Genomic DNA, 20,062 nt, shown 5'->3' with positions numbered 1-20,062 from the left:
CTTACTGTTTTAAGCCACGCTGTTTGTGGTCTTTTGTTACGGTAGCCCTGGGACGCTGAAGGTAATATGACTATTATGATAGCTTAAATGTGCTGGGAAGGGCTCTGTGCCTATGGCGGGGGCTGAGGGACACCTGGGGTGCCATCTGTAATGCTTGGGGTGGGGAGACGTTGAGTTCAGGGTGGCCAGGGTCTGTGCTGTGCTTCTAGGCCGTCCACGATGGATATACCTCTGACCCCTAGGGCCTGGTGCTGCTTGCTCAGTCAGTTCCAACCTCAGAGCAAGAGGGTTTGAGAACTATGGACTAGGAATATTGTTCTGGAAAGATACGAGGCTGCAGCAGGCTGATGGGAGGTGAGTACACCTGGTAGTACTTGGTGTCCAGCGTGACCACACACATTCCTGGCACTGGACGCAGTGTGACCAGCAGACTGTGAGTCTTAGGTCCCCACAGTGGGGACCGGATGGGAATGTTGGACAGGGTCCAGTGCAGCAAACCCAGTGAGACACACTGGAGGCTTCACACGAGTTGGTCTGGGTCAGTCAGGCATGCTGCACCACTGCCACTTTCCTAATTTTGCTCCAGTAAGGCAGGAGGGTGGCTTTAGGGGAAGCTGGGTGAGGGGTGTTGGGGAACAGTGTACCATCTTTGCAGGTTTTCTGCAAATCTAAAACTTCTGCAATGAAAAGTTTATTAAAAACAACACAAACCAAGCTAGAGGCTGATGTGATAGTGACTTGAAGGGGCTGCTCCTTGGGTGGCATATCAGGGAGGCCCCTGTGGGATGGGCATGGAAGGGGGCTGTCACCACAAGGCCAAGGCCCTTGGGGGTGCACAAACTCAGGGTGCTTTGGGGCGAAGGAATGGGGAGAGCAGAAGGCAGGGAGGTTATGGCAAAAGCATGGGTCATGGGGCACCCCTCCACCCTCAGCCCAGGCCCTCTGAATCTGGAGTAGGGTCCACTCATAATCGGGAGGCCCGGGCTATCTGACCACAGGCCACAAGCAAGGGAGGGGAGCCCTGAGAGATGCAGGTCTCCTATTCTAGCACGTGGCTGCCAGCAAGTGACAGCCTTGTCTGAGCCTCACTTCCGCATCTGCACTGCCCTTTCCAACAGCCATGAGGATGGGGTGGTGGGGAGGCAGAGGCACCCAAGCCCTGTAATAGGGTTGGGAGCTGTATTGGCCTTCTGAAAGGCGCTAGCGTAACCTCCAGGTGGGCCTGTCACCTGACTTGTCAAAGTCGGCCCTTGAGAGAAGGAACAGCAGTGTTCATTCATTCACTCACTCACATGTTCATACACGGATTTGTTCCATGAGCAGGTGCTGCTGAGTGACAGGCGCTGGCTTGGATGCTGGGTTTACAGAGCTCTGTTGGCGAAGTTAGGGGAAAGTGCTGTTGTTGGGGGGCACAGAGTGAGGACCGCTGGCCGGAAGGATGCACGAGGGGCTGTAACTTGGCAATAGGAAGAGGCTTGAGCATCAACATCCAGCAGTTCATAAGGTCCTGCCCGGTGGTGTCACTCCGCTGTCCTTCCTTCCCGTGGGCCCTCTGAGGCAGCAGGTTCTTGGTCAGGGCCCCAGGCTGGCATCTTCTCACCTCAGTACCCTGCTCCTGGGGGTTCCCGGCAAGGGCTGGGAGGGCAGTCAGCTCCTGGAAAGTTTAGGGGGTCCCCAAGACCACATTCAGGTCAGCAGGTCACTTGAGGGACACAGGACTCACTGGAAGCTGTTACACTCACAGTTAGGGTTTATTACAAGCGAAAGGACACAGTGTTATAATTGACAAAGGGAAGGGCTGAGTGGGGTGGCGTCCAGGAGAGTTCCGTGGATGGAACTTCTGGGTGTCCCCTGTCTGTGGAGTTGTGTGGACAGCTTTCACTTCTCCTAGCGCCAGTGTGTGACAACACGCGTGGTGTACTGCCATCCAGGGGTACTCCCTGAGCCTCAGTGTCCAGGGTTTTTAATGGGGCTGCATGGGTGACCTCCATCTCTAGCCCCTGCAGGGGGCGAGCTGATTCCACATGGCCCAAGACCCCTACCCTAAATCACACTGTTGGCATAGACCACCCAGTGTGGCCCAAGACCCCAGGCAAACAGAGATAGTCTTGTCAGGCAGAATGTTCAGAGGGCTTCCACCTCTCAGGGATGGGGACAAAGGCCAGACTTCTCTAGGCCAGGGGGACACTTTCCTGCGCTGCCAATATGCAACCAGGGACAGGCACAGGGTGCCCCCAAAGAAGTGCAGGGTCCCACACACCTTCCACTCCAAACCCAGAGGCTGTACTCCAAAGCCCGACAGTCCTGCAGCAAAGTGGGGAGGTGGGTGGGAGGCCATTGCTAGAAAGAAAGGCTCAGACAGAGGTGGGGCCTGGGAGGGCTGGTGTCACAGGGGCCTGTGAGCTTGAGCATCCTGTCAGTCCCCAGTCCTGTAGATCGTCCCCGACACCAGGCTCCTTCTGGCCTGGAACATGGCAACTTTGTGGAGTGCTTGGACAGGATGCTGGAGCTCCCTGCGCTGGCGGTTCAGCCTGGGACAACAGTGCATGTGTTGGAAGCACTTGCTGTGTGGCATACCAGGCATCCCCTCCCACTCCTGGACAAATGGGAAGGGGAGACCAAGGCCACGAAGGGAGGACGCCCCATGGTTCTTGAGAGTTGGACGCAATGCAGGCTCCTGCCACAAGGCTCAGACACAAGGAAGCCCGTGGGTGTCTTGGGTCTGAGGTGACTTGTGCCCATGCAGGAGTGGGGACCCACCCTGCTTGGTCTCCCCCTTCCCCTGGCCAGAGGCTGGCCTGTTTCATCTCGCATGAGTATGAGGTGGAAGGGACACAGTGAGGTGGTCACAGTGAGCGTCTCCAGCCGTTGGAGACAGACCCTGGGCCGGGCCCCGCAGATCCCAAGAACTACCGGTGAAGGATGGAACAAGGTCAGTCTCCCTCCTGACTCCACTGCAGCTCGCAGGAAACAGCTGTTTACCTGGGTGAGGTGCTCTGCTGGGCGGGTGGCCAGTTCCCGAGCCTCACTTCCCCCTCCAGGATCCAAGGCCCCCCAGGAAGTAGGGGCCGGCGTGGGAGAGTGGGGCGGCGCGGGCAGCCAGCTCACGGAGCGCTGCCAGGAGCTGTTTGTGAGGGAACGTGAGCCGGCCTTGTTGTGTACACAGTGTCGACCCTAGCAACCGCCCCAGCCAGGGCCGGAACGGACGCCCACCCTCCCTGAATGCCCGGCCACCACCCCTCAGGCACGACGCCTGCCTCCCAGTGGGGTGGGCCAGGCATTGTGGACCTTCAGCCCTAAGGGCCGCGAGTGGCGCCGACCACGCCAGGGACATCTGCTGTTGTTCCCAGGAAAGTGGAATCAGCTATTCAAGGAAGAGGAGGCTAGGTTCCAGCCTCACCTCGAGGCAGCTGCGGCCAGTCAGGGAACTGGGCTCCTGGGTCTGAGGTGTGGCCCAGTGGGACAAATCCCCGTGTGAGTGACCGGTGGAGGCCTGTGCAGGCATTCGGCCATCCCAGATGAAGGCCCTCCTCTGGACCCAGCTCCAGGGAGGCCAACAAGAGAGGCAGAAGGAGCCTGGGGGCTTGGGCAGGACCCCTTAGCACTCGGACGGGGTCTGGCCGACCCGCTTGCCCTGTGTGTGCTGCTGGAGGGATCACACGTCCTGCGCTTTGAAAGTCAGCGCTGTGCTTCTGAGACAGTGCCTCTGATTCAGGCCATTGGAAAGACAATTTCTCCTGTGTCCGGGTGTCAGTTTGCAGTCTCTGGCCTGCACCCCCGAACTTAGTCTTTGGCTGTGATAAGAAGTGGTTCCCCTGGGTGGGTGAGGGGCCTTCTCCACAGGCTCTAGGCTCCAGGTCTGCCTGATACTCTCTTGTTCATTCACAGACCGTACAGGTGAACCAATAAGGCTCCCCCAAGTTCATGGAGGCAGCTCCCCACAGGGCCTGCTGCCCTACCTAGGGAGAGCTGCCTGGGGCACCTTGGGTTTCTGATTCTGCTGTTTTGCGTGAAGAGACACCCGACTCCTTTGAGTATCTGAGTCACAGGGTCCCGCACCCTCTGTGACTGGTGCCATTGACCCCATCACTTGGTTCCTTTCTGGGCCCCCCGGGGTGGCATTCTTCATGATGTGCTTGGGAAGTCGTTGGGCCCGCATTGCAGCTGCTGGCTTCTCTTGCAGCTCCAGCTCCAGAAGTCTCAGTACCTGCAGCTGGGCCCAAGCCGTGGCCAGTACTACGGTGGGTCCCTGCCCAACGTGAACCAGATCGGGAGTGGCACCGTGGATCTACCCTTCCAGGTGAGTCCCCATCCCCCCCACAGCCTCCCACCTGGTGCACGTCCTATGCGGGGCCCACCCTGGCCACAGAGCAAGTGTGTGCGTCAGCCGCTGCGGATAGCTGGGGTCACCAAATAATTGCCGCAGCCCGCCTTCCCCCGCCCCCACCTACTCTTTTCCTGTCCCTGGGATGGCTTGGCCAGGCCTTGCCTGGATCCCCCTGCCTGTCCCCTGTCAGCAGAGCCCGCAGTGAGGCTGTGGTCTGGCCAAGAGCGTTTCGGCAGCCGCTACACCTGTTGGCCGGCTGTGCGGCATCGGGAACCGCTCGGGGCCTCTGGGGCTTGGCTCCATCCTGCCTCACTAATCCGCAAGCCCAGCAATTCTCAGAAGGAGGCCCTGTGGCCTGACCCCACTTGTCTGCAAACGTTTCTTGGCAGAGACGCACACAACGCGGCTCCCGCAGGCCACACAGCCGCCGCACACGTCCTTATCATAAATAATGAGAGATAAGGCCCACCGCCTGGGTGCTGGGCTAGCCTCTCACCCTGGCTGTGCCCTGACCCCGGTCTGCAGGTGGAAGCAGGGGTGAGGTGGGCCTGGGAGTGGGGCCCGGAGCTGGGGCCACCCCCAGCTTGTCTGGGCTCTGTAGGGACAGGTCCACCAGACGGCCACACACCCGCCCCTTTGCTGGGACAGAGCCTCAGAAACAGCCACGTCTGTCCATGTGTTGACAGGCCAGGTGGAGCCAGGCCCGTCCCGCATGGAGCTCAGTCCCCCACCCACCCGAGTCAGTCCCCACCCCAGCTCCTCCTCCTCCCACACTACTGCTGGGATGCAGCAGGGCACTGGCCCGGGGTCCCCTAGGCTCGCTCTGGGTCCACCTGGCTCAGCTCCGCATCTCCTAGACTCCTTGGAGCATGGCCCCCCTCAGATGGCCTCCTTGCTGGAGTAGACACGTGGGGCCGTTGCGCCGATCCTGAATGTGCTCCAAGAGCCTGACCTCTTTGTCAAGGCCCTTCCTAGTTTGAGTTTTCTCTCCTCCTCCTGCCTCTCCCCTTCCTCTGTTTCCCCCATCCCCTTCTCCCTCAAGGAGAGCATCTCTCTGGGCAGCCCCCAGTACGGCCCTAGCTAGGGCTGGCATAGAGCCTCCTTGGGCCAAGGGTATACTGGGGCCTGTCGGGCATCTCACTGGGGGGCCAGACGAGGCAGGAGTGTCTCAAAGTCTCGGTTCTTTGCATTTTCAGCCCAGCGGATATCTGGGGGAGGCCCTGGCAGCGGCTCCTGTCTCTCTGGTAAATGAGCCCCTGGGCTGAGGCCTCGGCGTCCTTGGCACGTGCGCGGGTGCTGGGTATCCCTGCGTGGTCGCCCCAGTGGCCTGGCGGGAAGTGCCCTGTCTGCCAAACGGAAGTGGATCCACTCTGCACCTCCCCCTGCCCTGTGTGGGGAAGTGCGTGTGGTTGCGTTGAGAGGCCCCCACCTGGGGGATCTGAGCATGGGCATCAATGCTGCATGGTTCGTTCCTGCGACACATGCACATGTATGTGTGTGTGGATACCAGGTGCAGCCTGGTGAGCCGGGCTGTGGCCGGGCCCGAGCTTCTCTCTGCCTCTGGCTCTGCTTCAGCTGCCTTGGTTTCCCGCCACCCCCCCGCCCCCGCCGGCCTTGTAGGCATCTCTGGGAGGACAGTGACCACCCCTGCCCTCCAGTGTTTGTGCGTGGATGGCAAGGTTCCCACCTTCCCTCAGTCACTGAGATCTCCAGGTCCAAGGCCTTTTGGAAGCAAAAGTGCAGAAAGACCCAAGCTGGCAGGATTCTTGCTGGGTCAGAGAGAAACAGGGGGCCCCAGACTCTAGGGAGAGCTGTCAGCCCCGAACACTGGCCCAGGCGTTTGGATGGGTAGGGAAGAGCAGTGATTCCAGCCAGTGGCAGTCTTCCGGAAGGAAATTGCTTTTGCCTGGCTGCCCAGAGAAGACAGAAGGGCCCAAGGGCCAGATGGCGGGGTGGGGGGACTGGCTGCCTCCAGAGCTGGCTAAGGTTGCCAGTCTCACCCCAGTCAGATGGTGAGGGGCCCCACAGCACTAGGGCAGGCAGGGAGCAGGCTCCCAGGGGCCCCGGGGGCATGGAGCTGGGAGAGGGAGCAAGGAACAAGGTCTGGCCAGAGGCCTTGTGCCAGCCCCAGGTGCTGGAAGGAAGCCCCTTCCGGCTGAGCCACGGGCCAGAGCTCCAGAAAGCGCTTGCACTTGGCTCTGGTGGTGAAGGGATGAGGTGGTGGGGGAGGGCGTGGGGGGCTCATTTCAATCAAGACCGGCCAGGGCTCAATAAGGAGCCTCTGGGGAGCCAGCACTTGGCCAGGTGGGCCCCTTGACGTCCTCGGCTGGAAGCCCTGGGGGCTGTCTTTTGGCAGGCCCCTCCAGGGATGACGTAGGTGGGGAGAGGAGGCCAGCCAGGCCCAGAGAGAGAAGGCGGAGGCCTGTCTGCACCTGGCGAGGCTGGGGGGCGCTTGGGCCGTCTGCACCCCTGGCACCCCAGCCGGCACCAGGCCCCGAGCTTATGCTGCTCTGCCTGGCCCGTGCATGCCAGCCGCACTGCACGCCTGCCGCCCGGCACCCAGGATCCCCAGCTCGCCCCTACCCCGGCAGTGCTCAGAGGCTGGGGGCCCCGGCTACAGGAGGAAGCCCATCCGGGCTGTAGAGTGGTGACAAAGGGGTGTCTCAGGAGTGGGGGGGCCTGAAGTCAGATCCTGGGGGCAGAGCTGGGTTGGATCTCAGGCCACGGCTGATAACTATTTGGGTTTCTCTCTCTTTTCTGGTCTCCTTCTCCCTACCCATCCCCCCCTCGCCCAGACACCCTTCCAGTCCTCGGGCCTGGACACCAGCCGAACTACCCGGCACCACGGGCTGGTGGACAGAGTATACCGAGAGCGAGGCCGGCTGGGCTCCCCACATCGCCGGCCCTTGTCAGTGGACAAACACGGACGGCAGATATCTTTTACCGGAGGACGGGAGGGGGGCTGTTGGTGACTGTAGCACCTGGAGTCTAGCTGACTGAGCTGCCAGCTCTGGACTGGAATAAGGTTGCCCCAGCCCTCCAGGGCTCCCGGGCAGCACTGAGGGAGGGCGCAGTTGCAGGGACCCTGGTGGAAGCAGTGTGGCTAGCCAAAGAGCCTTAGGCTCAGGCGGGGGCAGACGGGGACCAAGGCCCCAGGCTGCTGGAGCAGGCAGCCTTCAGGGAGGGCTGGGGAAGGTAAGGTGGGACCCACACTGTGTTGGATGTCTGGCTGGGCACTGGAACCCAGAGAGGCTGTGAGCAGAGTGTCCACATCTTGGGGCCATGCAGAGGGCAGCCCAGCCCAGGCAGCCGGGCCGAGGGGGGTCTGAGCCAGACCCAGACAGATCCAAGGGAGGCTCCATCTGAAGACACAGAATTCTCCTCTGCACCTTGGCCAAGCAGAAATCGTCGGGAGTTTCTCCCCACCCCCAAGACTTGGCCGCCCCTTGGTGCTTGGCCAGCCAGCACCGCACCCCCCATCACCAGAGTCTGAGTGGCTGCTCTCGAGACCCCCCAGCATTTGAGAACAGAGAAGCCTGTTATTTCCCACTTCTCATTTCCGTGGCTGGGGCAGCCCGACCAGCTGGGCCCCAGACAGAGCCCTCGGGCCCGGGGAGCCACCCTGTCAGCCTAGAATTAAGACCCAGGTCAGCTGAACGAGACTCCCCACTGCCCCCCCACGGGCCCCGGTTTCACAGCCTAGGCCCCTCTTGGAAGGGGCGCAGCTCGCACGTGTGCTTGCAGGGGGTGAGTGCTGAGTGCTAGGTGGACAGGACCGAACCCCCGGGGCTGCTCGCAGCCAGGCAAGAAAGGCCCCCGCCCTATGGCCCCAGCTGTTTGCAGGCTCCCAGCAGCCTGGCCACGAGATTCCTGGGGCTCGGGGTGGGGCCTGAGCCAACAGTGCTGTCCCCTTAACTCACACTCAAGCGGACAGCTGCCCGTACGGCACCGTGTACCTCTCGCCGCCCGCGGACACCAGCTGGAGAAGGTCAGTGACCCAGAACCGGCCCTCAGCCCTCTTGTTGGAAACAAAAACAAACTTACATCATGCTTGTGCTTGGAAAACCAATATGCAGTCACTTTAAAATGACAAAACTAAGAAGTATCCAGAAGTTTCTAGAAATCAGCTCTATCCCTGTAACACCAAAGTCATAGCTTTGGAGTCTTCCAGGGATTTTTTTTTTTCTCCTTCCATGACTTTTTTCTTTTCTTTTATAGACAGAGTTGGGATTAGGTTGGACATTCAGTATTGTAACTTGCCTTTTTTTCATTTAATGCTAAATTATGAGTGGTTTCTCACATTGCTGAACAGTCACTGAAAATGTGATTATAAAAGTATTATATATTTTTTACAGAAGATTAGGAATACACATAAGTGTACCTAGAATAGGGAGGAAAATCAATAATGCCATCACCTACAAAGGTCTAGAATAACAATCATATGATTAATATTAATATCTACAGCAGGTAACAGGATGGCTGTGCACCAGTGTGAACTTACTGTTACCACAGAAGATTATACTTAAAAATGGTTAAAATGGTAAATTTTATGTTACATCTATTTTACCATACATAAAAAAATATATATGTAGGTGATTTCACCAAAGACCAAAAGTAATTTGTTAAACCCATCCGTGTTTATGAAGTATAATATGTCATGTAACGTATCATTCAGCAGCGTCATTTAGCTGCTCCTGAGGATATATTCTGTATCAGGCCCAATTCCAACCATCATATTCATTAGCTGATACAAAATGTGCAGAGCTTTGTGCAGTAGGTGCTTTTATTCTTCACATTTTAGATAGAAGGAAAGTGAGCACAGAGAGGTCAGAAGACTTGCTCAGGGACACACAGCTGAGGGGGGTCCAGGATCTGGACCAGCTTCTCACCACTCATATGGCCCCACAGTCAGAGAGTCACCTGGCCCAATCCTTTGTAACCTGCTCTTCTCCTTGAACTAAGTTTCCTCCATGTCACTCTCCGTGGCTAGGATGTCCCTTTTGGACTCATGCTGCTCTTACTTTCATCCCCAGATTGCCAGCCATGTGGCTGGACCTGCCCAGCTCCCCTTGGGTGGCCACAGTTTCCTGGGTACCCGAGGGGCTCTTCTGGGCACCATCCCTCCAGGCATCTGCTGCTGGGATTACATTGAGTTACTCCAACCCTGGTGCAGAAGGCAGAGCTCCTGGCAGCTCTCATGCCACAGCCCTCCCCAGAGGCTGCATTCTTTCTGGGTCATTTTCTGACCCTCCTCTCACTGCCTCTCCTTTCTGCTCATTACACCTCCTTTGCAACTGAGCATCCTGGGGGGGGGGCACGGTTGCCCATTGGTGTTTGTCACCAGAAGGGGTCCCAGTGATGTGCTGGGACTTGTACCCCCAAGGCTGGGCTGCTGTGGGACCGTGGGACCCCCTCTCCAGAGAGTTTTAGCAGGAAGGCACCATCCTTTCCCCCAAAGCTGAGAAGCCCACAGACAGGGTGGCAGTGGGGAGGGGCTGGTTAGGAATGGAGGGACATCTCTGCTGCAGCTTTCGGTTCTTTTGAGAACAGTGTCCTTGGGGTTTTATGCAGGTGTAACAGCTCACAAATATGACCCACTATTTCCACGCTGTCCCGTTGAGCATGTCCTGGATAGAGTGGGGCCAGGACTCTCCCATCGTCCCCTGTGGGGCCAAAGCTCACTGTCTTTCTCCTCTCCTCAGGACCAATTCTGACTCTGCCCTGCACCAGAGCACAATGACGCCCACCCAACCAGAGCCCTTTACAGGCGGGTCGCAGGATGCACACCAGAAAAGAGGTATTGGCAGGGCACATGGGCTTCTTTCCTCGGGTCAGGCAAGTCCAGTGGGTGGCCCCTGTGCTCCCAGAGGTCACAAGCTCATAGGTGGACAGACCCGCAAAGACCACCCACAGTGGGTGCTGTGGGACAAGGGGAGAGGCTTGAACATTTTCAGAGATGGTGCTGCTTGAGTTGGGTTTTGAAGCATGCGTAGGAGTTTTCTGGGCAGAGAAAACTGCCCCTTCAAACGCACATTGGCTTCCATTCATGGATTCAGGGCATGGCCACACAGTATGCGGGGGCAGCAAGCCCAAGCCACAGAGGCATTTATCAGCTCGTGACCAGGCCGTCTAGAGCTAGATGTTCAGTGGTGCAGCTCAATTCAGGGCCTCACGCTGGACCAGTTCCCGGCTGTGCAGCTCAGAACCCTCCTGGTTCACAGTTTCTGGGCCCATTCTGCTTCCTGTGGATGGACGTGGGGCTGGTTCTTTCCCACCTCTTGCTTACTCTCCTCTCTGACTGGTGTCTGCATACACCGCTGAGTAGCTAGGGCAGATCTGTGCCCAGGCCCCCAGCCTCTCCCCAGAGCTGTGTGCAGGGGCAGTGTCCCTGGGACCTTCTGGGAGGGTACATACCATCATAAAAACTGGGGCAGCATTACCCAGAGAGGGGAGTGATGTGCTGTGAAGCTGTGGGAAATCCCACCCAGGCTTGATCTGCCTAGAGACACAGAAACCAGAGGATTAATCACATACAGTTAAGGTCCAAACACTTACCAGTTTTGGGGGTAATTGCACTGTGTGAACGTGTACACATACGAGGGAGATTCTGCTGGTAGAATAAGGATTATCAACCAGAACTTCACCCCTTGGGGGGCGGGGGCTGTGCACATGCCATCTTCCCGGGATCCCTGCTCATCAAACAGTGAAGGTGAGATTGCAGAAGGAACTGTCTCCATAATAAGAGTGAGGATTCCAAATGCCGCAGGGGTGAAGAGGACAGGGCACCTGGTGCTTCCCTCCTGTTCCCAGTATTGGGAGCAGTTCTGAGGGAGCCGTCTCCTTGGTGGGTTCCCCAAGAAAATGGGACTTTCAAGCTAGGCTTCCAAGGCAAATGTCATTATCCCTTGGGACTCTGTGACCATGGAAGGGAGCTGCAACCCAGGGGCCCTTGGCAGCTCAGTCAGAGTCTAGTTGTCCTTGGGGTGGGGAGAGGGGAGACGTGTCACCTGCCCCTGTTTCTCTAGAAGGAACCCAAGCAGTGACAGGGTGGGAGTCAGCCTGGCTGCTCTCCAACCTGTCACAGCTGGTCTCTCTGGGTTTTAAGAAGGAAGAGTTGACCCATCTGGCTGTGTTCAGTATGGCTCTGTTGTAAGTAAAAGGCTGAACCTCCAAGCTGCATAAAGAAACCAGGTCTCATAAAGAAGATGTTTAATCTCACCTTAACCGAAAGGTCCAAAAAAAGGGGCCTTCAGGCACAGCTGGTTCCAGGGCCTTAAATGATGCCCGTCCAGTCCCTCAGACCTTCCCTCCCCTCCTCTCCTCCTGTGGGGCCAGCTGGCATTGCAACTAATTCTTGAGGCCATAGCTACAATGATTAGGTCAACCCTGGCTGACATTGAGCATCATGGGCTAGGAGGCACGTGACCACAAGGTGGCAGGTGGGGCAAGGAGGCAGGGAGACTTTCTCTGCTGTTCCCTGCAACCTGAGACCTCCAAGGCCTGAGTCAGTCCCATGCAAGGTAGAATTAATACATGTCCTCAGCTCCAGAGCTCCTATTTTCATTTCTTTCTAAGTCACCGGGTCTCTGGCTTATTTATTTGTTTGTTTGTTTGTTTATTATATTTATTATTTATTTGAGAGAGAGAGCTTGCTCATGCTTAAGCAGGGGGAGGGGCAGAAGGAGAGGGGGAGAGAGAATCCCAAGCAGACTCCCCACTGAATACAGAGCCTGATGCAGGACTCGATCTGATGACCCTGAGATCATGACCTGAGACAAAACCAAGAGTCAGACACTCAACCGACTGAGCCACCCAGGCACCCCACTGACTTACGTTTTTTTAAGTGTTTTTTTGTTTTGCTTTGAATGAAACCCTTTTTTGTACTTGAGTGCAATCCCTAGAAGTCCCTGTTGGCACAGTTACACTTGTGTCACGGTCATGACTGTGTATGTCAGGGGAGCTCCCCCGGTGGTGCCACAGAGCTTCAGAGTGAAAAGGTTCTGATTATCCTTCTCTCGCCCACCCCACCCCACCCCACCCCAGTCTTACTATTAACAGTTCCAGGAATGGAGGAAACCACATCGGAGACGGATAAGAATCTTTCTAAGCAAGCATGGGACACCAAGAAGGTAAGAGAGTCTTAAGGGCTTTCGGAAACGATTTTCCCTCTTGATCTCTTTTTCAAGCATAGCCTGGCCCAAGGTGGAGAAATAGCCTATTGGGGGAGTTTTGCCGTCCCAGAAGTGTGACCCTCACTCAGATTTGACCAGTCGTATAGGCCTATTTAACGTGAATGGCAGAAGCCCTGAAAAATGAAAACCCACGTTTGCCATGGAAGCATATATACTAAAAGTGCAACGGTGCTTAGCACAGCCACTGCCCAAGAATGACACACAAATTCATGAAGCGCCTGGATTTTTATATATGGTGTTGGCTGTGAGCTAGACTTACTGTGGTGACCACTTCACAGTGTATATAGATATCAAATCATTATGTAACCTGAAACTAATACAGTATTATAGGTCCATTATAGCTCAGGAAAAAAAAAAAGTTGAAGCTATGAAGGTTAAGTGATTTGTCCAAGGCTGTAAAGATACTCAGGGTTTAGAACCTATACCTCCTAATTCTTAGCCTGTGATCTTTCTCCTAACCCATAGTATTGGGTAGTCGTCAATGTTTGTAAATGTCGACAGTCATCCTTAAACTTCCATTCATCTGCACAGTAACTACAACATTTATTAGACTACAGAGTCTACTTGGAATTTCTGTATTATTTCCAGGTCCAGAATAAATTTCTCAAGTTCAACCTATAAAACATAGTGGTAAGATAGAATTTGTGCCATGAATACAGATTTCAAAGAATTTGCGTAGAACAGAATGCACTTAACACCAAAGCTAGTTTGAATATTAAAAAAAAAAGAAGAACTAACACCCATTGCTGGGGGTGGGGAACCCACTGCTGTTCAAATTGTGGTGAAAGGGGCAGCAACATGAATTGCTCATCCCCTCCAGGAAATCATAGGGAGGTGACAAATGAGCAAACACCGATGTGTTTCTCAAAGGCATGTATTCAGGGCTTTTGAAATAGATTGGAAACAACCTGAATGTTCGACAGTAGGGGTTTATAAGGAAATTATCCACAGTCCCTCATGTGGAGAGCTCCACATGCGTGGAGTTGGGATTTTTTTTTTTAAGTAGATTCCACACTGGGCGTGGAGCCCGGTGCAGGACTTGAACTCACGACCATGAGATCAAGACCAGAGCTGAGATCAAGAGTCGGACGTTTAACCAACTAAGCCACCCAGGTGCCCCTGGAGTCAGGATTTTTGAAGGAATTTTAAAGGCATGAGTGACACTCCGCGTATTACTATTGTGTGGAAAGAGCAGGATAAAGCTATTTAGAAAGGTGTACAGCAGTTAGAAATGAGCAGCCACGCCTCATTTCATTGCACTTTTCTTTATTGTGCTGTGCTTTTTACCAGTGGAAGGTTTGTGGCAACCCTGTGTTGGAGCAAGAATATCAGCAGTTGTTTTCTCACTTTGTGTCTGTCACATTCTGGTAATTCTCACAGTAGTTCAGATGTTTTCATTATTATTATTTTTTCAAGATTTTATTTATTAGAGAGAGAGAACGAGTGGTGGGGAGGGACAGAGAGAGAGGGGGGAAGCAGACTCCCTGTCGAGCAGGAAGCCCTATGCGGGACTCGATCCCAGGACCCAGAGACCATGACCTGAGCCGAAGGCAGGCGCTTCACCAACTGAGCCACCGAGGCGCCCCTGTTTTCATTATTATTATATTTGTTGTGTGATGTTTCATCAGTGATTACAACTCACTGAAAGCTCAGATGATCAGTACATTTAGCAATAAAATATTTTAATTAAGGTACACTTACATTGCAGGATAGGGTAAACAGAACTTTTATATGCACCGGGAAACCAAAAGATTCATTTCACTTGCTTTACTGTGATACTTGCCTTATTGGGGTGGTCTGGAACTGAAACCACAGGATCTCCAAGGTACGCCTGTCTACACACAGATGCCTGGGGAGATGGCGAGGGGGGGCGTGTCCTCTCGTGTGGCAGGTGTGGGCGCCCCTGTCAGCCCTTATCCCTATCTGCATGTTCCAGTTTTGCACAGGGAATGCATATGATTTTCATATTCAGGGAAGAAAATAGCTCAAAAAAGAATTCTAACCCCAGCAAAATTGGGGAGCAACTGAAACGTGTGATTGCAGAGAGGTGGGTAAGGATGAACATCAGGGTCCTTCCGAGTAGCTGAATGGGCTGCTGAGCCCTAAAGTGAAGAGGTGAGTGTTGGTACAAACACACTTGACATCCTGAGAGTGAGAAGAGGGTGACAGCACCCAGCGTTGTGGCTCAGCTTTGAACTGCAGCGCGCTTGAAATGATACGTCTGCAAGGATGTCAGTAAAGGAATTCCGTTGGATTTGTTGGGAGTGGGGTGGCGCTGGGGGGGGGAGCCGGCAATGATGGGTGAATTTTTAATACTGTTTAGAAATCCACTCTTATCTCCATTAATGTTCATGGAATGCTTTTGAAAAGATTCTTTAGAAAGTCATTGTGTTCATGCTTTGCAAAAATCTGGTAATGAAGCGAGTGTTTACTCACAGAATTAAGGAGCCCGTGGCCAAGTAGAAACCCGTTCCACTGGCATTCTCTGCAGAGGCTTAACGCTGCTGGTCGCACACCACCCCTCAGGTTCCCCAGTCACTGCCAGCACCCCCACCCCCTCCGCATGCATGCTGGGCGCTGGGCGTGCGCATAGAGGCCACCGGCCCAGCCCTCCGCCAGCCCTCCGCCAGTGCATCCACCTTCTTATATCTGATAATCCCTAAAGAACACATCAGCCTGAGGGCCTGTGAGGCGGATGGGGAATTAGGGAATGTGACACAGCACGCAGGCTCTGTCCAGTCATGTCTGCCACCATCTGAAGAGTTTCCTCCTTTGTCCTTGAATTGAGAGTCTAGGGGCTCTGCCTAGAGCCTACAGTTCTCGGGTAACCTAGTGGCCCAGCTCGAGAGGAGGAAACCAGGGTCTTGCTGCCTATGGGGTTTCCCTGGGACCCCCTCCCCAGCCCACAGGGCTGCCAGAGTCTTCGTCCTCAGGTGGTGGGGGCATGGGAGCACCCACGGCTCCATGGGTCCCCATGGGAGCCATAGCTGAGGGACCGCTGGTAGGTAGGTCAGCTAGGGGTGTGGGCAACACCCTCTGTACGTTCTCGGTGCCCAGTCCCGGCCTCCTTGTGCTGCCCCACATGATGTACTTGCCTGCCATAGACAAATGCATGGGGGCAGAGGCAGCTCCTTCCCCAGGAGCCCCATGCGCTCTGATCCAGTAACCGAATGGAGGATTGGCCTCGGGGTGCCTGGGGTTTCCAGTTGCTGAGCTGGTGTCTAACCTCTGTGGCGTGCCCCTGGGGTTTTCAGGTGTAAAGAGTGGACAAGGCACATTCTTTCTCAAATGCCCGCTCTGACAAGGAACCATGTCACCCCTGCCTTCTGTGCCCCCCTTAGGGGCAGCAGAGCTAGGCTAGGATGTGCCTGCTTGCCAGGAAGGGCAGGAGCTGGAGGTGGGAGCTGTAGTGACCCCTCTGCATATCACTCTTGCTTTTGCCACTGGGCATGTCTGGGACAGGCCCCCTTGGTCTTCGAGGCTGCCTGGTTCTGGTTTGTGAGACATCCTGGGGCCTGATTAACTCCCCCTCTTGTTGGCATGGGCAGCTGCCCCCCGAGGAGCCACAGTGCATGAGGAAGCCCGCTCAGCCTCTGCTGTCTTCTCTTTCAGACGGGGTCCAGGCCCAAGTCCTGCGAGGTCCCCGGGATCAAGTAAGTCTCAGCAGGGCCCGCTGTGCATGCCCAGGGCTGTTGGGGCTGTTCAGATGACCCCCGGGCTTCCCGTCCGCTCAGGAGGCTGCAAGTCCTAACAAGAGGGCTGCCCTGCCGCTGGCAGCTCTCCAACAAGCCTCACCAGGGTCGGGGGGGAGGGGAAGAAGGGGCCCTCCTACCCCTCTCTGCCTGCGGGGACTGAGCCCCCTCTCCCTGCCACTCAGCCCCAGCTCACGAGCTCATCAGACGCACCCTGTCCCTGGGCAGCAGGAGGACCCTCACGCCAACCCCCCCCTCCTACGTAGATAGGCTGCTTCCTAAGGTCCCATTGGAGGTGCAGGCTGACAGTCATTTCTGAGCGTGGCAGCACCTAATTCCAGAGTATCATTTTGTGCCCCTTAATGTTTTTGCGCCAGTCTCCCACCCCCCAACCCCCCACCCCCACCACAGCTTCTGGGGGAGAATGGGCCGGGGCGAGAGCTCACCTCCCCCCTCTGTCTGGCCTTCCCCCCAGCATCTTTCCATCCGCTGACCAGGAAAACACTACAGCCCTGATCCCTGCCACCCACAACACAGGGGGCTCCCTGCCCGACCTGACCAACATACACTTCCCCTCCCCCCTCCCGACCCCCCTGGACCCTGAGGAGCCCACCTTCCCCGCGCTCAGCAGCTCCAGCAGCACCGGCAACCTCGCAGCCAACCTGACTCATCTGGGCATCGGCGGCGCCAGCCAGGGTAAGGCCAGGCCAGGCGGTGGGAGAACGTCCTTCCCTGGCAGAGCTCAGCATCTAGTGCAGATGACACATGGGTTTGAATGATGGTTTAACGGGGTGACATCCAAAATGCAGGGCATGGAGTGGGAGGCAGAACCTACCACAGGGGCTTGGCATTTCCCAGTATTGCCTGGGAAAGGCATCCCAGGCAGAGGGCACACAGCCTTGGCAGAGGCCTGGAGGTGGGAAAACTCCCAGTGTCCCCAGGGATCAGACAGTGGTTCTGAGGGTATACTGGGGGCTTCAGAGAGTCTGGGTGAGTCCACAACGTTCTAGGAGGCGAGCCCCCAAGGGTTTGACCGGGGGTATACCAGGCATTCCCCCTGCCTCTCCTTGTCCTCAGCTCTTCATGGAGGGACAGGACCAGGCCTGACCTGCTCCCTCCACACTCCCTCGCAGCCAGTGGCTGACGGTGTCCACCTACTTGGGACACTCCAGCCCAGGCCATGTCCATGGGCCATCCCACAGGCCCCTCACCTTCCTAATATCTTCCAGTGCTACCCCAATTCTGCTTCTCCAGGGACCAGTAGCACTGTTTCCCGGTGGCTTGATTCCTGTGTTCTCTTGCCTGCCCTGACCTGTTGATGCATGCCCTCAGCCCCACCACTAGGACCCAGTCCAACTTGGACCCCCACCACCTTGCATGGCCTCCACCTGCCTGCCCCCCACCCTACCCCCCAGCTCTCAGCCTCTTCTCACCCAGAATCACCTCTTGGCTCTTGTCTGCTCAGGACTTTGCATGGGTCCTCGGCTCCCTCCCAGTGAAAACCTGAGACCCCTAGGGCCTGGGAGGTCCAGTTCATCCTCCGACTTGGTCTCTGGCCCCCACCCCTACCCCTGCCCCCCACACCATCTCCTCTCCAGCCAATGAGCTCGCCTCAGGGCCTTGGCACATGCTGCCCCTCTCCCACAGGCCTCCTCTTCCTCCAGGTGGCCACAGGGCCCCTCACCCACTCCATCCCTGCTCACACCTCCTCTTCTCGGTGAGCTCTCTTGGCCCTATGCCCACACACCCTCACCCCCAGTCTCTGCATTGCTTTTCTGCATTCACCCTGCTGCTCTTGACTCAAGGCCCTGTCCCGTGGGCCAGGCCTAGCTCTCCCATGTCCCCACTATGACCCCCATGTCCCTGCTGTCATTCCTGCACTCATGTTGACTGTGGGGTATGTGGGTTTGCATCCAGGGAGGAGATAAGGCAGCCCCAGCAGCCTTACGGAGGGACAGGCAGCACGGGCTGTGGGGGGACCCCCTGTGAGTCCACACACGTCAGGACTTGGCGGCCAGTGAGAGCACTACCTTGCTGTGCCCTCCATCCTGCCTGGGAGCCATCGCTTGTCCCGTCCATCTGCCTGTCACACCTCTGCCCCAAGTGCGGTGGGCAGCACCATGCAGGGTTTTCTCAGGGAGAATCACACACTCAAATTTACGTTTGCCACAGCTCTTCTGGCTGCCCAGAGAGAACGGGTTATCAGGAGGGGCGGCAGTGCCAGGGCAGGGCCCCATCGAACTCTCTAGAGAGCCTTCTGGGTGAAGTTGGCTAGCCTGGGAGCTGGGTCAGTGTGGGGAGCAAAGGAACTTGAGGAGCCCAGAGTCATTCCTGGCTTTGGTGCTGACAGGGCCAGAGGCAGGTGAGGGGTGTTGAGAACAGTGCAAGTGTTCCTAGGTTTCTAGACAAGGAAATAGAGGCCAGAACAGTGCAAAGGGGAGCAAGACCCTAGCCTAACAGCACTGAGGCTCTGTTCCTGCTTGTATACCTCTGGCCCTGTGCCCACCCAGGCTCAGCCACCAGGCAGAGGGCGCCAGCCCCAGCTGTGCCCCCCCCCCCCTCCCCGGAAGGCCTAGAAGACAAAACGAGCAGTTTCAGGGGAGCCTGAGACCCATGGCCTCCTGAGTGGGCAGGCAGCATCCACACAGGCCTGCGCGAAGCCAGAAATCAGAAGGTTGGCTCTGGGGATGCTGGCGGGGGGGCCCCCTTGTGCAGACAGCGCTGTTTCCTGGCCCCCCGTTTTTCTCATCACGTCTCGCCGTGGCCTCCGGAGAACCATCCCCTCCTCCAGAGGGTCTTTGGCAGCCCCCCAGCGCCCGCCCGGGAGCCGTGCACCTCCGGCCCACGCCGAGTCTAAACAAGCACAGGGAAACACAACACATGTGCAAGCCATAGACGCGGGAACGAGCGCAGACCCCAAGTGTGGGGCCCAGACCCTGGCCCGCCTGGCTGGGAGCGTGAGCCCAGTAATGTCTGACATGTGTTCGGTTGTTTGCGAACCTGCCGCTCTAGCAGCTCGCCCGGCCGGGGCTTCACTTTCTGGGCGCATTTTAAATCAAGCCGAGCCGCCGGCCCTGGCACACGTGGACATCGCCTCCCCGCCCCCCAGCCCACCCGCCAGTCGGAACGTGAGCCCTGCGAGGAAGATTGGAGGCTTCCGCCACCAGGGAGACAGCGGCCCCTCTCGTCCTCTTAAACATTTGCTGAGGTCGTTTTCCTGGTTGTTGGCCAGAACTCGGAGGAGGGCAGGCCCGGGTCCTCCTTCCTGGCACAGCTCCGAGGCTTGCCGGCCCCGCACACAAGGCTTGCGTGCCTCAGGCTGGGCCCCTGCCACCTGGCCTGCCCTCCCCTGGCAGCTCTTCCTGCCTGCCCCAGACTTCCCTTCCAGCTGGCCTCACTCCTTTTCCCAAAGGTGATCCAGGTTGCCAAAAGGAATTCAACAGCAAGGCGTCCGTCCGCCCTCCCGGCCCCACTGGCTTCTCCTGGGGTGGTGGCCGCCCAGTGTGAGACCAGGAGCTCACTCTGCAGCCCAGCAGAGGATTAAAAACTCCCTTGTATTCCGGACAGACAGAGGCTGGCAGCCCAAGCGCCAAATCGAGCCTACCGGTGTATTTTGTCTGGCCCATGGTTGCGTGCGTGATGTTTGAGTCCACATTTAAAAATCAGGAGAGTACATGTAAAACTCTGGATTTCCGGCTTCTCTTGAAGAATCAGAAGGCCGAGCGGTGGTGGGTCGAGGTCCTGTGCCTTGAGATGGTCCCATTTACCACAAGCCCCTGTTGCCCTACTGATCCTCTGTCTCCTGGCATTTACCTCTGCTGCTTATGGAGCCCTGACATTTCTGCTCCCTG

At 56.7% G+C, this 20,062-nt stretch overlaps 1 protein-coding gene across 4 annotated transcripts in view; it reads left to right on the top strand.

Annotated features, from left to right (window-relative positions):
• CRTC1 (CREB regulated transcription coactivator 1) overlaps window positions 1–20,062 on the top strand; it is a 74,717-nt gene that overhangs the window by 36,053 nt on the left and 18,602 nt on the right. For 3 of the 4 annotated variants that reach the window (XM_087867153.1, XM_045778420.2, XM_045778418.2), the window contains exons 2-9: window positions 4,184–4,300; window positions 5,524–5,571; window positions 7,123–7,260; window positions 8,254–8,315; window positions 10,030–10,124; window positions 12,371–12,456; window positions 16,132–16,172; window positions 16,687–16,907. In XM_087867153.1, the coding sequence (XP_087723279.1) occupies window positions 4,184–4,300; window positions 5,524–5,571; window positions 7,123–7,260; window positions 8,254–8,315; window positions 10,030–10,124; window positions 12,371–12,456; window positions 16,132–16,172; window positions 16,687–16,907 (808 nt within the window). The remainder of the gene's footprint in view (window positions 1–4,183; window positions 4,301–5,523; window positions 5,572–7,122; window positions 7,261–8,253; window positions 8,316–10,029; window positions 10,125–12,370; window positions 12,457–16,131; window positions 16,173–16,686; window positions 16,908–20,062) is intronic. The other variant, XM_045778419.2, reaches the window with a different exon arrangement.

This window comes from Ursus americanus, chromosome 14 (genome assembly GCF_024610735.1).
Source record: "Ursus americanus isolate L20-20 chromosome 14, mUrsAme1.1.p, whole genome shotgun sequence".
NCBI lineage: Eukaryota > Metazoa > Chordata > Mammalia > Carnivora > Ursidae > Ursus > Ursus americanus.
Note: the sequence above shows the minus strand (reverse complement) of the source record. Positions and strands in the feature narration are given on the sequence as shown.